Genomic DNA, 12,967 nt, shown 5'->3' with positions numbered 1-12,967 from the left:
AGAATTTTAAAAAAATAAAATTGGAAGGGAAATACTGAATACTGGAATTCAAAGACCAGAACCATTCGAAGCAAATAGTGAGTGCCCAAGAGGCGGACAAACCAAAGTTAGTCTGATCAACTTAAAAGCAAACACAATGTAAATTTTCTGGAGGCCACCAGATTCGTTTTTGCACAAACCTTGATCAGATTAAGTATGATTATTGGGTTTCCATATCTCCTTGCAAGGTCTTCAAAATGCAGTCTGGTTGCTTCATAAGTAGGATCATATCTTTGTACTTGGGTCAGAAAGGAGACAAGCAAGCTCATTATAGTCAGAACGGAAGTAGGCATGACTCCACCTTCAAAATTTTCTAGTAACAATCAGGTAGAAGAATTTAGTTGCTCTTACAGATTATATCTGGTTTGGGGCTGAATCTTGAAGCTTCTTGTGACCAGAAAAGAGGAATTGAGCCCCTCATTTGAACAACAGAGCTCATTTTTCCTTTGCATGAGCCAGCCTCTTCGTCAAGCACAATTTGTTCAGTTTCAACATCATTTGCCACTCTTCCATGATCATTAACTCCCCTTTTCAAGTAACTGCAGCATGAATATTCACTGGTAAGACTTTCACGACAGATACTGAAGTTACTCACGAAAGATCACAGAAGTACCAATTCGAACATTAACAGGAAAATTCAGTTATTCAGCTTTCTTACTTGAGAACAATAGAAGCATGATGGTTTTCTAGTAAGGCAAGGCTTTTTCAAAGAAGTATATATTAAAAATTGGCTAGTTTTCCATAACTCCCATTACACTCTTAGGACAGACCCTAGACAGATACCCCAGACTACTAAAAACTTATCTTTAATGTTTTAACAACCAGCCAACTACAAAGCTCTTAGCATATATAGCCAATCCCAGATCAGCCAATTAAATCATGAAAACATGAACCATTTAGAAACAAGAAAGAACAAAGATACAACAGTGTAATTTTTTTGAAATTGAATTTATTTTTATTTTTTAAAATTGATACAGCAGTGTTATTTAGGATTAGTAAGAAAACATACTGCAAAACATCTGCAATTCCCTCTGCACAGACTTCTTTATCTGTAAAAGGAGTTGTCACAGAGATCACAATATCAGTTTGGAACTACGAAAAATCCTAGAAACATCCACTGTCTCTTTCCTTCAAGGTTTCCCTAGGGTCCACACAATGCAGTTTGGGTGTATAACCAATCAGCCCAACTTTAATTCAAGAGTTCATGCAAGTGTATATTAGAGAATGTGTACCCATTGAAAGCCAAAGTAGAGATAAACATGTGCCAAAAGTATGGTAACTTGGCAGTCCAGTAGATAAGGATTGACAGACTTGACATTCAGCCACACAGAAGACATTTGTCAGTGAACTTCCTACCCCTCTTCTGAAGATTGTCTCGAGTCAAAATAGCCTCAAGCACTGCATTCACGACAGAGAATTCAACTCCAGGAAGAGCCTTATGGTTCCAGATAGGTTTCAAAGTAAAAGATGATAGAAGGGAGATCTCTCCTGGTATTTCGTCTACCCGTTCTATTAAGATTCATCTTGTTTTTCAATATAAACAGAGTCTAATGATACATGCAATGAAAAACTAATATAGATGGATTGCATTACCGAGAATGGGAGCTCAGGCTACAGAAACAGGAAGAAGATTAAGACTTGAATTCACAACAGTGTCATCGATCTGCAATGGTCATCTTTATATCCTAGAGAATGCTAAGAGCATACTTCTGCAGTAAAATAACAATGTACGATGCAGACTAGGCAACTATAATGTAACACCCCGCAAATTCTTCGCTAAGATCCTGTAACCCCCCTGGTGTTTACGATTGTCCTTTGTCCTGTGTCAAAGGCTTGCGAACCTAAATTTGAGAGTTTTGTTATGACACATCTCATATATGAGAATATCAATTTTAAATTGAAATTTTAGAGCATATTTTTAGTTTCCTCCTAAAATGCCTCAAATATTTATGGATAATTCTTTAGTTACGACATATTTGAATATGAGTTTATTTTTAAATGAGTTTCATAAATTGTTAATATTTCACGGAGATAGTAAGTCTAGTCATGTTAAAAGTATTATTATTATATGGGGTAAGCTTTACTCAAAATAAATTTTCTATTAATTATGATATATTCAAAAAGTTAAATTTATTTTATCACAAACCTATGTAACACTCGAGTGCATATGTGATATGGGCCCATAAAGGAGGGAATAGATGTTCTAGAATATTTATTGGTTTATTATATTTAGATTAATTAATATTAACTTTTTGAGATAAGGACAAATCATTAATTTCTCTAACTTTTCCCTATGTCTTGTCACATGGGAATGCTGCTGGGTAGATATATATTCATCTTATATATTAGTTAATGGAAAAAGTTGATAAGCTTAGTAGTCAAGTATTGTTTAAAGTTTTGACATGTAGTATTGAGTTCAAGAGGAACCAAAACAGAACTCCTACCCCAGTTGAAGAGATAAAACGTGAGTTGCTATGAGAAATCAATCCATCTCTATGCTCAAGAAATAAAAGACAAAGAACGATATAGCAGGTTGGCTAGCACCTTTCTTCCGGAGCTGCCAGATTCCGAGGATTGTTAGCTTTTGTTGTATATAGTTTTGGGTAGGCCGGGGCCCTGTCTCGCCAAGCTTTACTACTCTTAGAGGTTTGCAAACTAGTGTGTGGATTGTATAGCTACGTTAATGGCCATATTGGCCTGGTTTGTTGGTTAGCTGAGGCTTGATAGGTTTTTGATGTATTGTCTTGATATATGCCTGCTTTCAGCTTCTGTATAGAGATCATGGTGGCTTTGACGACCCATATAGCATTTGTGTTTCATAGATATCATGGTGGCCTCGACGGCCGAAACAGGACTTGTGTGCTAGCTGGCTATTTCTTCATATGAACTGTTGTGAGTAGCTATTTCCTTTATAGAACTGTTGAGAGGGGCCTTGCTGGCCGAGGGTTTATTTTTAAGCCGAGATATACTTGCTTGTTTTCTTGATTTCGTGTGGCTACAATGCGCTAGTAGCAAATGGTTCAACAGGATCGGCTCAGACCTGAGTTTTGGCATTAGGTGTCAGTTGCGCCCCTTGAGTTTGGGGCGTGATAGATCCGAATCATTCTTCAAATGATTATAGGTCCGAACTGGATGATTTCCTAATTGTGCATAGGTGCTAAGGTCAATTCCTAAGTGTGGGAAGTGTATTGAATGTGAATTAGGGTCAGACGGAACCTCTAGCACTAAGTCGGGTTCAAAGCTTCCCTAACAATTTTTTTTATAGTGAGTTCAAACAAGGCTTAACTTCAAACAAGCATATCTCCTAGAATAAGAAGAGTTACGTGGCCCATAACCTATCGAATTAAAGGTATGTGAGTCTAGTTTCCAATGCAACAAACCATTCATTAATCCGATGTGAGAGAAAGGAATTGTGCCGATTTTACTGAGGATTGTGCTGAGGTCTGTGCCGCAACTGTCAGCAAACCAAACTTCGAAGGCTGAAAAACAACCTTAGGTCCGCGATGGGGCCCGCGGGGCACACCCCTAGAGTGAGCGATAACACCCCCCACCCCCGGGCTCCTAGATGAATATAACGCATTCGACTTGGTCTAACTAAGGGTATTTTGGTACTTTCTTCTTAGGAAACCTCCTCACTCAACTTTTAAGTCTTGTTTAAGTAGGAGATCAAGGGGAGTTCGCATTATTTTCTTCCAAGAACTTTAGGACACAAAAATCTCTCAATGATTCAAGCCTAGGGTTTTGTTCAAGCAAGTCCAGTAAGAGTCCTCCCTTCTAGATTATTGTCTACTCTTCGAGGTATGTAAGGCTATTATAGTGAGGAAATTAATTTGTCCTTACACCCTACATCTATAGTTTCAATTAGTAAGATATAAACGAGGGCTTTTACTCCAGTGCCTATTATTTCGAATTTCTCTATTTCAAATAGCTCATTGTTGATTCTACTACTGAAATCATTGTACTTCATATTGTTGGTGATTTTTGATTGATTTAGGGTTCATTTTTGTTCAACCACATGGCCCAAGCAGATTCCAGCGACGTCCAGGTTCTATCTTCCCTTTCCTTATCCTAGTTGTTCCCTTGTGCCCAACTACTATTCTGGCCTTTGCTCAGGTTGCTTGCCTTTATTGTTCTTCCCTTTCTTTCCTCTTTCGTCACTTGTTGACTAGTGTTCTTGATTTCGCATACTTGCTTATTAGTTAGTGAGTGTTGTCTCTAGTTTACATTATATATTGTTATTTATTATCTTGTTGTTTGTATTCTCTTGATTTATTGTTCTCAGTTTATCACTTTGAAGTTCACATTTTTTTAGTGGCGTTAGAAGCTGATGGTGGATTAGGGTCATGTCCTCGATTGAGGTGGAAGGCAAGGGGAAATAGTGGTAAGAGGGGGGAGGGTTTTCTTAGGTTGAGAGTAGGATCGTGGAACATAGGGTAACTTACGGAGAAGTCCATAGAGCTAGTGAAGATTCTTAAAAAGAGAAAGATTAATATAGCTTGTGTTCAAGAGACTAGATGGGTAAGTACCAAAGCACGGGATGTGGACGGGTTTAAATTGTGGTACTCGGGAAGCTCAAGAGATAGAAATGGAGTAGGTATTCTAGTTGATGCGAATCTAAGAGAGTATGTGGTGGAGGTAAAGAGGATTAGTGATAGAATGATGACTATTAAGCTGGCTATAGGCAGGCTTATTGTGAATGTTGTGAGTGTGTATGCACCCCATGTGGGCCTGGATGAGGAAGTCAAAAGGCTCTTTTGGGAGGATTTGGATGAGGTAGTGAGAGGTATACCGAGCACCGAAAAGATTTTCATCGGTAGAGACTTCAATGGTCATATCGGAACGTCTAGTGGTTTTGATGATGTCCATTGAAGCTTTGGGTTTTGGGGAAAGAAATGGTGGCAGGACATCTCTCCTAGAGTTTGCTAAAGCTTTTAATTTGGTTACTTTTAGCAGCACAGTAGCTAGAACGCATATTGACTACCTACTCCTTCGGAAGGGGGATAGAGACCTTTGTAAGGATTGCAAGGTTATTCCGAGCAAAAATATTACTACTCAACATAGGCTCTTGGTGATAGATTTGGAGCTTAAGAGAGATAAGAGAAAGAAGACCCTTTATGATCGACCAAGGATTAGATGGGGGGGGGGGGCTAACCCCTGCCCTTTCTCAAGAGATGGGGGAGAAGTTAATTGGTATGGGGGCTTGGAGTAGTAGCGGGGATGTGAACAACATGTGGGACACGACTGCTGATTGCATTAGAAATGCAGCTACTGAGGTACTAGGGGTATCGAGACGTATCTTTGGTGGTCGCCCAAGAGATTGATGGTGGAATGGAGAAGTTCAAGACAAAGTGAAAGCTAAGAAGGTGGCCTATATGGAATGGTTGGAGTGTGTGGATGAAGCTATGAAGTGTAGGCTTAGCGGTATTTATAAGACGGCGAAGACGGAAGCAAAGTCGGTGGTCACGAGTGCTAAGACGACACCTTTTGAACGCCTATATGTTGAGTTAGGGGAAAAAGGTGGAGATAAGAGATTGTATAGGCTTGCCAAAGCAAAAGAGAGAAAAGCCCGCGACTTGGATCAAGTAAAGTGCATCAAGGACAAGGAAGGTGAAGTACTAGTGGATGAGACCTCTATTAAGCAAAGTTGGCAGTCCTACTTCCACAAACTCTTAAATGAAAAAAGGGACCGAGATATTGTATCGGGTGATTTAGTGCACTCCCATAGTCTCCGGGATTTTGGGTGTTGCAGGTGCTTTAGGGTTGAGGAGGTTAGACGTGCTATTAGTAGGATTAGGAAGGGGAGAGCGATTGGACCTGACAAGATTCTGGTGGACTTTTGGAGGAGCACTGACAAGGCAAGTTTAGAGTGCTTGACTAGGTTGTTTAATGCTATTTTGAAGACAGCTAAGATGCCCAATGAATGGAGGGAGAGTACTATGGTTCCATTGTACAAGAACAAGGGTGATATCCAAAACTGTAATAATTACAGAGGTATCAAATTGTTAAGCCACACTAGGAAGATTTGGGAGAGGGTGGTGGAGATGAGGTTGAGGAGAAGAGTGTCAATTTCAGAGAATCAATTTGGATTCATGTGGGGGCAGTCGACTACTGAAACAATCCATCTTATGCGGAGACTGGTGGAGAAATTTAGGAAAAAAAGGGGATTTTCATATGGTGTTCATTGATCTTTAAAAGGCCTATGACAGATCCGAGGGATGTTCTCTGGAGGTGTCTGGAGACTAAAGATGTTCCAATGGTTTATATTAGGGCGATAAAGGATATGTATGTTGGAGCCAAGACTCGGGTTAGGACTGTAGGAGATGACTCGAAGCACTTTCCTGTTGAGATGGAACTACATCAGGGATCCATGCCGAGTCTTTTTCTTTTTGCCTTTGTGATGGATGAGCTGACACGATCTATTCAGGAGGAGATTCCATGGTGTATGCTATTTCCAAATGACATAGTTTTGATTGATGAGACTTGGGACAGAGTCAATGATAGGTTGGAGGTTTGTAGACAAACTTTGGAATCAAAGGGTTCAAATTGAGCAGGACCAAAACAGAGTACCTGGAGTACAAATTCAGTAGTACGTTGGATGAAGAGGGCATGGAAGTGAGGCTTGCCACTCAACCTATCCCCAAGAGAGAAAGCTTTAAATATCTTGGATCCGTCATCCAGAGTAGTGGGGATATCAATGATGATGTCACGCATCGCATTGAGGTAGTATGGACGAAATGGAGGCTTGCCTTTGGAGTCCTGTGTGATAAGAAGGTACCACCTAAACTTAAAAGTAAGTTCTATAAAATAGTGGTTAGGCCGTCACAGTTATATGGTGCAGAGTGCTGGTCAGTCAAGAACTCTCATGTTCAGAAAATGCATGTTGCGGAGATGAGGATGTTAAGATGGATATATGGACATACTAGGAGGGATGAGATTAAGAACGAGTTTATTCAGGAGAAGGTAAGAGTTGCCTCTGTGGCAGACAAGATGAGAGAATCGCGATTGAGATAGTTTGGGCATGTGCAGAGGAGGTGTGTCAATGCCCCAGTTAGGAGGCGCGAGCGGTTGGATTTGGGGGTTGTGCGGAGGGGTAGGGGTAGACCGAAAAAATATTGGAGAGAGGTGATTAGAAAGGATATGGCGCAACTTCGTATCACCCAGAACATGATCTTAGATAGAAAGGAGTGGAGGTCGGGTATTAGGGTAGAAGGCTAGCAGGGGTAGAATGTTGTATTGCCCTGTGATAGTTTAGGGTTGGTCTTAGGTCTAGGCGTGCTAGCTTAGTTATGTTGTTAGTGCCCTCTGATTATCATTTTTTATATTTGGTTTTGTTCTTGTCTTGTAGAATTTGCAACGCTTCTTGTTTTAGCCGATATAGTGTATATATATTGTTGTTCTCTCTTTCTCGAAACATATACTTTTGACCCTAGGGTCTTTTGGAAACAGTCTCTCTACCTCCATGAAGTAGTGGTAAGGTCTGCGTACACTCTACCCTCCACAGACCCCATTCGTAGGATTTCATTGGGTATGTTGTTTTTAAAGCAGTGTTTCAGAAAGAGTTTCTAGAAAGTATAATTTTCCTCAAGTGCATAATTTCAAAAAGAAAGCATAGTCAGTTTTAAAGAAAGCATATTTCAGCTTTGAGAAAGCATAGTCACATTTTTAGAAAATCATAATTAGTTTTAAAGAAAGCATAATCAGTTTTAAAGCAGGTTTAATTTAGTTCTAAATAACTATCTGAGCAAGGACTCAAAGAAAGAGATTTTCAATTTTTCACCCTAAAGTGGGATAACTTTAATGTTACAGAGCAATAGTGCATGTTTTGGGAGTAGTATTGAACATCGAGTTGGATAAGGGTTCAGATAATCCAAACCCTAAAACTGCACCGCCAACATATGATAAGATCGTGTTGTTGATTCGAGTGACTCCTCAGAAAGCCCCTAGTACAAGCTCAAAGATTGGATCCAATAGTTAAGTTTGCCCTTTACCATGGCAAGGTATAGGATGGCTCTGGCAACGTGGGCAAGACGTTGTACTCGCGTGATGGTGGTCGGTTAGAGAAACTATCCAAGATAAGTAAAGTTATATTATTTTCAGTATTTGCCATTGATACATATTTTCAGTCATAAAGTTTTGTTATTAAAGTACACATGCATGCTTTACTATTCAATTGACTTTATTTCAGTTTATCTTCAGAATTATTCATTCAGCTCAGTATGCTCAGCTTTAGTCAATAGTTACATTCAGCTATTTTGCATACCCCATACATTCCATGTATAGATGTCATTCGGCGCTATATTATTTTATTATGCAGGTTCAGGTACTCACGATAGCAGACACATCATTAGGATCACTTTCCTCCAGCTTTGGTGAGACCTCCTTGCTTTTGGAGGGCTCCAGTTTATCTAGAGTATTAGTAATTAGTATATGTTGTTAGCAGAGTTTTCAGGTAGTGAGGGGTCTTGTCCCGGTAACCTATTTTTAGTATGTTAGAGGCTTTATAGACGAGTCAGTCGAGTTATCACTTTCAACATTGTTTCCCTCCTATCCAATGATTGAACAAAAAAAAAAGACCAATTCATTCTTTTTCTAATCAAGGGGAACGTTTCTAAACATTGTTTTACAAAGATGTATATATTATACAGATTTTCAAATGAAGTTGTTGAGTTTGTTTTTTTAAAATTAATTGCATGTACATCTTTTAAAAAGCTTCTGCATATGTATAATAGCCTTCAGTATAGTAGTAAGCCAGGCCAAGGGTTCGTTTGGGACAAAATAAGGTTTGAGTACCATCCACGCCCAGGGTGTAGGCTCAGGGCATGCCATTTAATCCCCAAAAAGTACAGAATCTACCAAGGTTCTTGGCTTGGAAGTATGGAACTAGATGATTCAATTTAGCCGACCCCTACTGAGCACTACCCATGCTAATTATATCATCTACATCACCAAGTAAAAATACAGACCCATAGTGGAGTGCCAATAGAAGATAGCGTTCAGTTACATCATTAATCATACGCAACTGCAAATTAGGTCCGGGGTCTTTACCATAGCTTTCTTTATTCTTTATCACCTAATCTTTCTTTTTGTTGTTGAATCTCTCTTTGATTATGTTGACTCCTCTCAGTGAAGTTTCACATGTTGTACTAAGTTACTTACGAATGTATGCATGTGGTTCGGGAACACTTTGGGGTGAACACCCATCCGAACAACTAGGTCATACTTCAACATTTAGGAAGAAAGATTCTTTCCTTTATCTTATCTGTTATCTCATGTAGTAATTATCTTTTCAATTTTTGAATAATTGTGATAAACTCTTGCAATGAAATTGATGATTGACCATTCCACAGTCTCAAATAACACAGGAAACCAATAACGCTTCACAGAATTCCCCTCCAGGTATAAAATGCGCCAAATGATCCAAGTAATATGATAGGTTATAAGATCAAATATAAGTATCATTATACACTCAGAGACATAAAAAGAGAAACTGGAAAGAGAAGCTGATACCAAAACTAAAGTATTGACAATATTAAATGTTGAGCCCTAAAAAATAAACTTGCAATTTAATAGTGTACATCTTGCTGAAAAGTGAAATTCCCTATAACTTGACATCAAAAATTCTTATCCCTACTGCAGTTAAAATTATTATTTTTTAAAAAAAAGAACGGAAAAACAAACTCTTATCCCAACTAATACATAGAACAAATATAGTGAGTGAGTTACTTATTAAATCAATAAAGAAGAGTAATTAGCTCAGGTCTTAAGCGATCCTACAATTTGATGCAACACGATTTAAGCCACTTTGCATATAAGATTCTAAAATTAATCTTCTAGAGTCTAGACACATGAAAACCTGTTAGCTCATGTTCTTTTTTTTTTGTGATGACAAAGAGAAACCCGCAGCCATTACCCTTTGGGTGTGCACGGGGTAAAACCCTCGCTCCTATGCAATAGCCCACAAACCACACAGGAGAGGTAACCTGCACTAGGAAAGCCCGGTGCGACGAGCTCAACCCAGAAGGCAAACCCCTTGCTTTTGCAGGCAAGAGGTTTCGAACATGAAACCTTCAACATAAAAGTCTCAAGCCTAAACCACTAGGCCACCCCGAAGGGTGCTTGTTAGCTCATAAGCACATATATTTATGTTTTTTCAAACATTAGCAGCATTTATTAGCTTAATCCTCCCTCCATCACGCTTTATCTGACACAATTCAAACTATCTAATTTTCAGTGTGAATTCAAACACAGAATATTCAAGTGTTTTGAAATAAAAAGTTACATATTTAGAAACTTCATAACATGTAACAGTTACAATAGTTAACAATTCAAAATATTTTGCGTACATATGAAAATATCACGGTCCTAGAAAAACTCTGTTAACTGTCCAAACCATAATTGTGTCACATAAAGTGGGACAAAGGAGGAGTAATAAGTTTCAAGCAACTCGCAGTATAAAACCAAATAGAAACTGAAAGATAAATAGAAAAGTACGGAAATTGACCTTGTTCACTTAACTTCTCCTCAGACAGGTTATTGTTTTCTGTTTCAGTTTTCTTCTACCAATGCGTAGAAAGATAAGTTTATTTTTTACAACTTCTTAGTTTGTACAGTTAGTCGATTTAAGAAAGCTGGCAAGCAAAAGAAAAGCTTTGGCAAATTATGAGAGGAAATAAAAAAAGAAAAGGGCACTTTGCCTACCGTGTTCCTGCAAAATGTCGAGAACGCCTAGAAACCAGAGAAACACTGAAGTCTTTTCCAAATATTGATAGCCTAGTCTGCAACCATTAAGCAAAAGCAACATATTAGGTTCCCGAGCAACTTATCATCAACTGGTCTGCAATACTCTCATTGAAGGGATATATAACAACAACAAACCCAATCCTAGTGTAATCCCTCAAGTGGGTCTAGGGAGGGTAGAGTGTACATGGACCCCCCCCCCCCAATCTTTGAGAAGGTAAAGAGGATGTTTACAAAAAACCCTCTGCTGAAACGATAGTGAAAACGAGGCAATACCAACAAACAAAAACAACAACCATATATTAAGATACCGAGGAGAAACAACAAGTAGTGACACAAATCTAAAATATTAAGGGAAAGAAAGGAATAATACTTAACTCTAAATTTTGGGAAAGGGAAAAAAATTCGCCAAACTAATAACTAATCCTCGATCTCCACACCTTCTTATCAAGGGTCATGTCTTCGATTAGCTGAAATATCTTACCTAATCAACTCACTGCAATACTTCTTAGACCTATCTCTACTCCTTCTCAAACCCACTAGGGTCATCATCTCACACCTCCTAACAGGGGCATCTGTTGCATCTCTCCTCTTTCACATGTTCAAACCATCTCAACCTCACTTCTCGCATCTTATCTTCCATGGCAGTCACTCCTACCTTTTTCCGAATATCTTAATTCCTGATCTTATCTCTCCTAGTATGTCCACACATCCACCTCAGCATCCTCATCTACGCCACTAACATCTTCTAGACACGAGAGTTCTTGACTGACCAACACTCTACCCCATATAACATAGTCGGTCTAACCACCACTCGATACAACAACATGCCCAGTATAGTCCCACTTGTGAGGTATGAAGAGGGTAGGATATACACAGACCTTAACCCTGCATTTGTGGGGGGTAGAGAGGTTTTTGATGGCTCAAAAGGAAAGCTTTTGAAGCATGATTGCAACAAAAATATAACAGCAAAATAGTATGGTACAAATGGAACAAAAAACAGTAATTCACATAGAAAAATAAGAGACTGTGACTACTAAATAATATTTCTAATAAAGAGAGGAGGCGGCTAGCCCCTTACCTCTCCCACATAAAGTGTGAAAACCTAAGTTGCTCAAACTCTTCACTTCTAGTGGTGCACCTGTGTCAACACGACATGGGTGTGGGGTCCGTACACGATTTGGTCAACCAGTTTTGGGTACTTTGACCAAACTCGAGAGAGAAATTCTGGATAGATTCAATGATTTCTATCATCAAAACAAAAAATAAAGTGAAATTATAAATATTTATATATATATGTAGGTTTCTATTGTCACTTCCTTTCCTTTTATCTCCTAGGATTCTCCTTTTGACCAATATTTTCTCCTCAAGTTCTCCACATAATATCGCATAATTTAGTTTTTGTAACTCTATTTTTATATATTTGAATTATTTTTAACCGAATTCCCGCACCCGTATCCATTTATGGATCCATATCTCCGAATCTTAAAATTTAGATTATAGAGAATCTAACCTCTAAATCCGCACACGTATCAGTCACCCGCACCCGAGTCTGAGCAACGTAGGCGAAAACATTCGGCTACCTACTAACCTTTTATCATAATCAATGACCTTCATATTTTTCTATTTAGGGTCATGTCCTCAGTAAACTAAAGTTGTGTCATGTCTTATCTAATCACCTCCCCTAGTTCTTCTTTGGCCTACCTCCACCTCTCCTAATTCCTACTACAAGCCAACCTGTCACACCTCCTTACTAGCACATCTACGCACCTCCTCTTCATATGTTCGAACCACCTCAGTCTTGCTTTCCTCATCTTGTCTGCCATAGACTCCTATCATACCTTATCCCATAAAACTTCATTCCTAATGATATTTCCCCTAGTATGCCAACATGCCTATATGAGCATCCTCATCTCCACTAACTTCATGTTCTAAATGTGTGTGTTCTTGACTGGTCCGCATTGAACCCATACAACTATGTTGGTCTAATAATTATTCTATAGAACTTACCTTTAAGCCTTGGCGACACATTCTAATAGCCTATGTTGCTCGAATTCTCCAAAAATGATGTCGCACCCGTGTTGGATCCTTCAAAATTGCACTACTTTTGAAGGATCCAACACGCACCTGTCGACATTTTTAAAGAGTCTGAGAACATAGCATATCGCACAATACCATGGATGCGAGTCTC

The 12,967-nt window shown here is 38.9% G+C and overlaps 1 protein-coding gene across 1 annotated transcript in view; it reads right to left on the bottom strand.

Annotated features, from left to right (window-relative positions):
* Nucleotides 1-12,967, bottom strand: part of LOC129904391 (phosphatidylinositol-3-phosphatase SAC1) — a 46,993-nt gene that overhangs the window by 24,179 nt on the left and 9,847 nt on the right. Inside the window, exons 5-7 of the mRNA XM_055979957.1 lie at nucleotides 10,738-10,814; nucleotides 391-578; nucleotides 180-277 (exon numbers count right to left, since the gene is read on the bottom strand). Of these exons, the coding sequence (XP_055835932.1) occupies nucleotides 180-277; nucleotides 391-578; nucleotides 10,738-10,814 (363 nt within the window). The remainder of the gene's footprint in view (nucleotides 1-179; nucleotides 278-390; nucleotides 579-10,737; nucleotides 10,815-12,967) is intronic.

This window comes from Solanum dulcamara, chromosome 9 (genome assembly GCF_947179165.1).
Source record: "Solanum dulcamara chromosome 9, daSolDulc1.2, whole genome shotgun sequence".
In the NCBI taxonomy this organism is placed as follows: domain Eukaryota; kingdom Viridiplantae; phylum Streptophyta; class Magnoliopsida; order Solanales; family Solanaceae; genus Solanum; species Solanum dulcamara.
The sequence above is the reverse complement of the archived record's forward strand: the minus strand, read 5'-3'. Positions and strand labels throughout refer to the sequence as shown.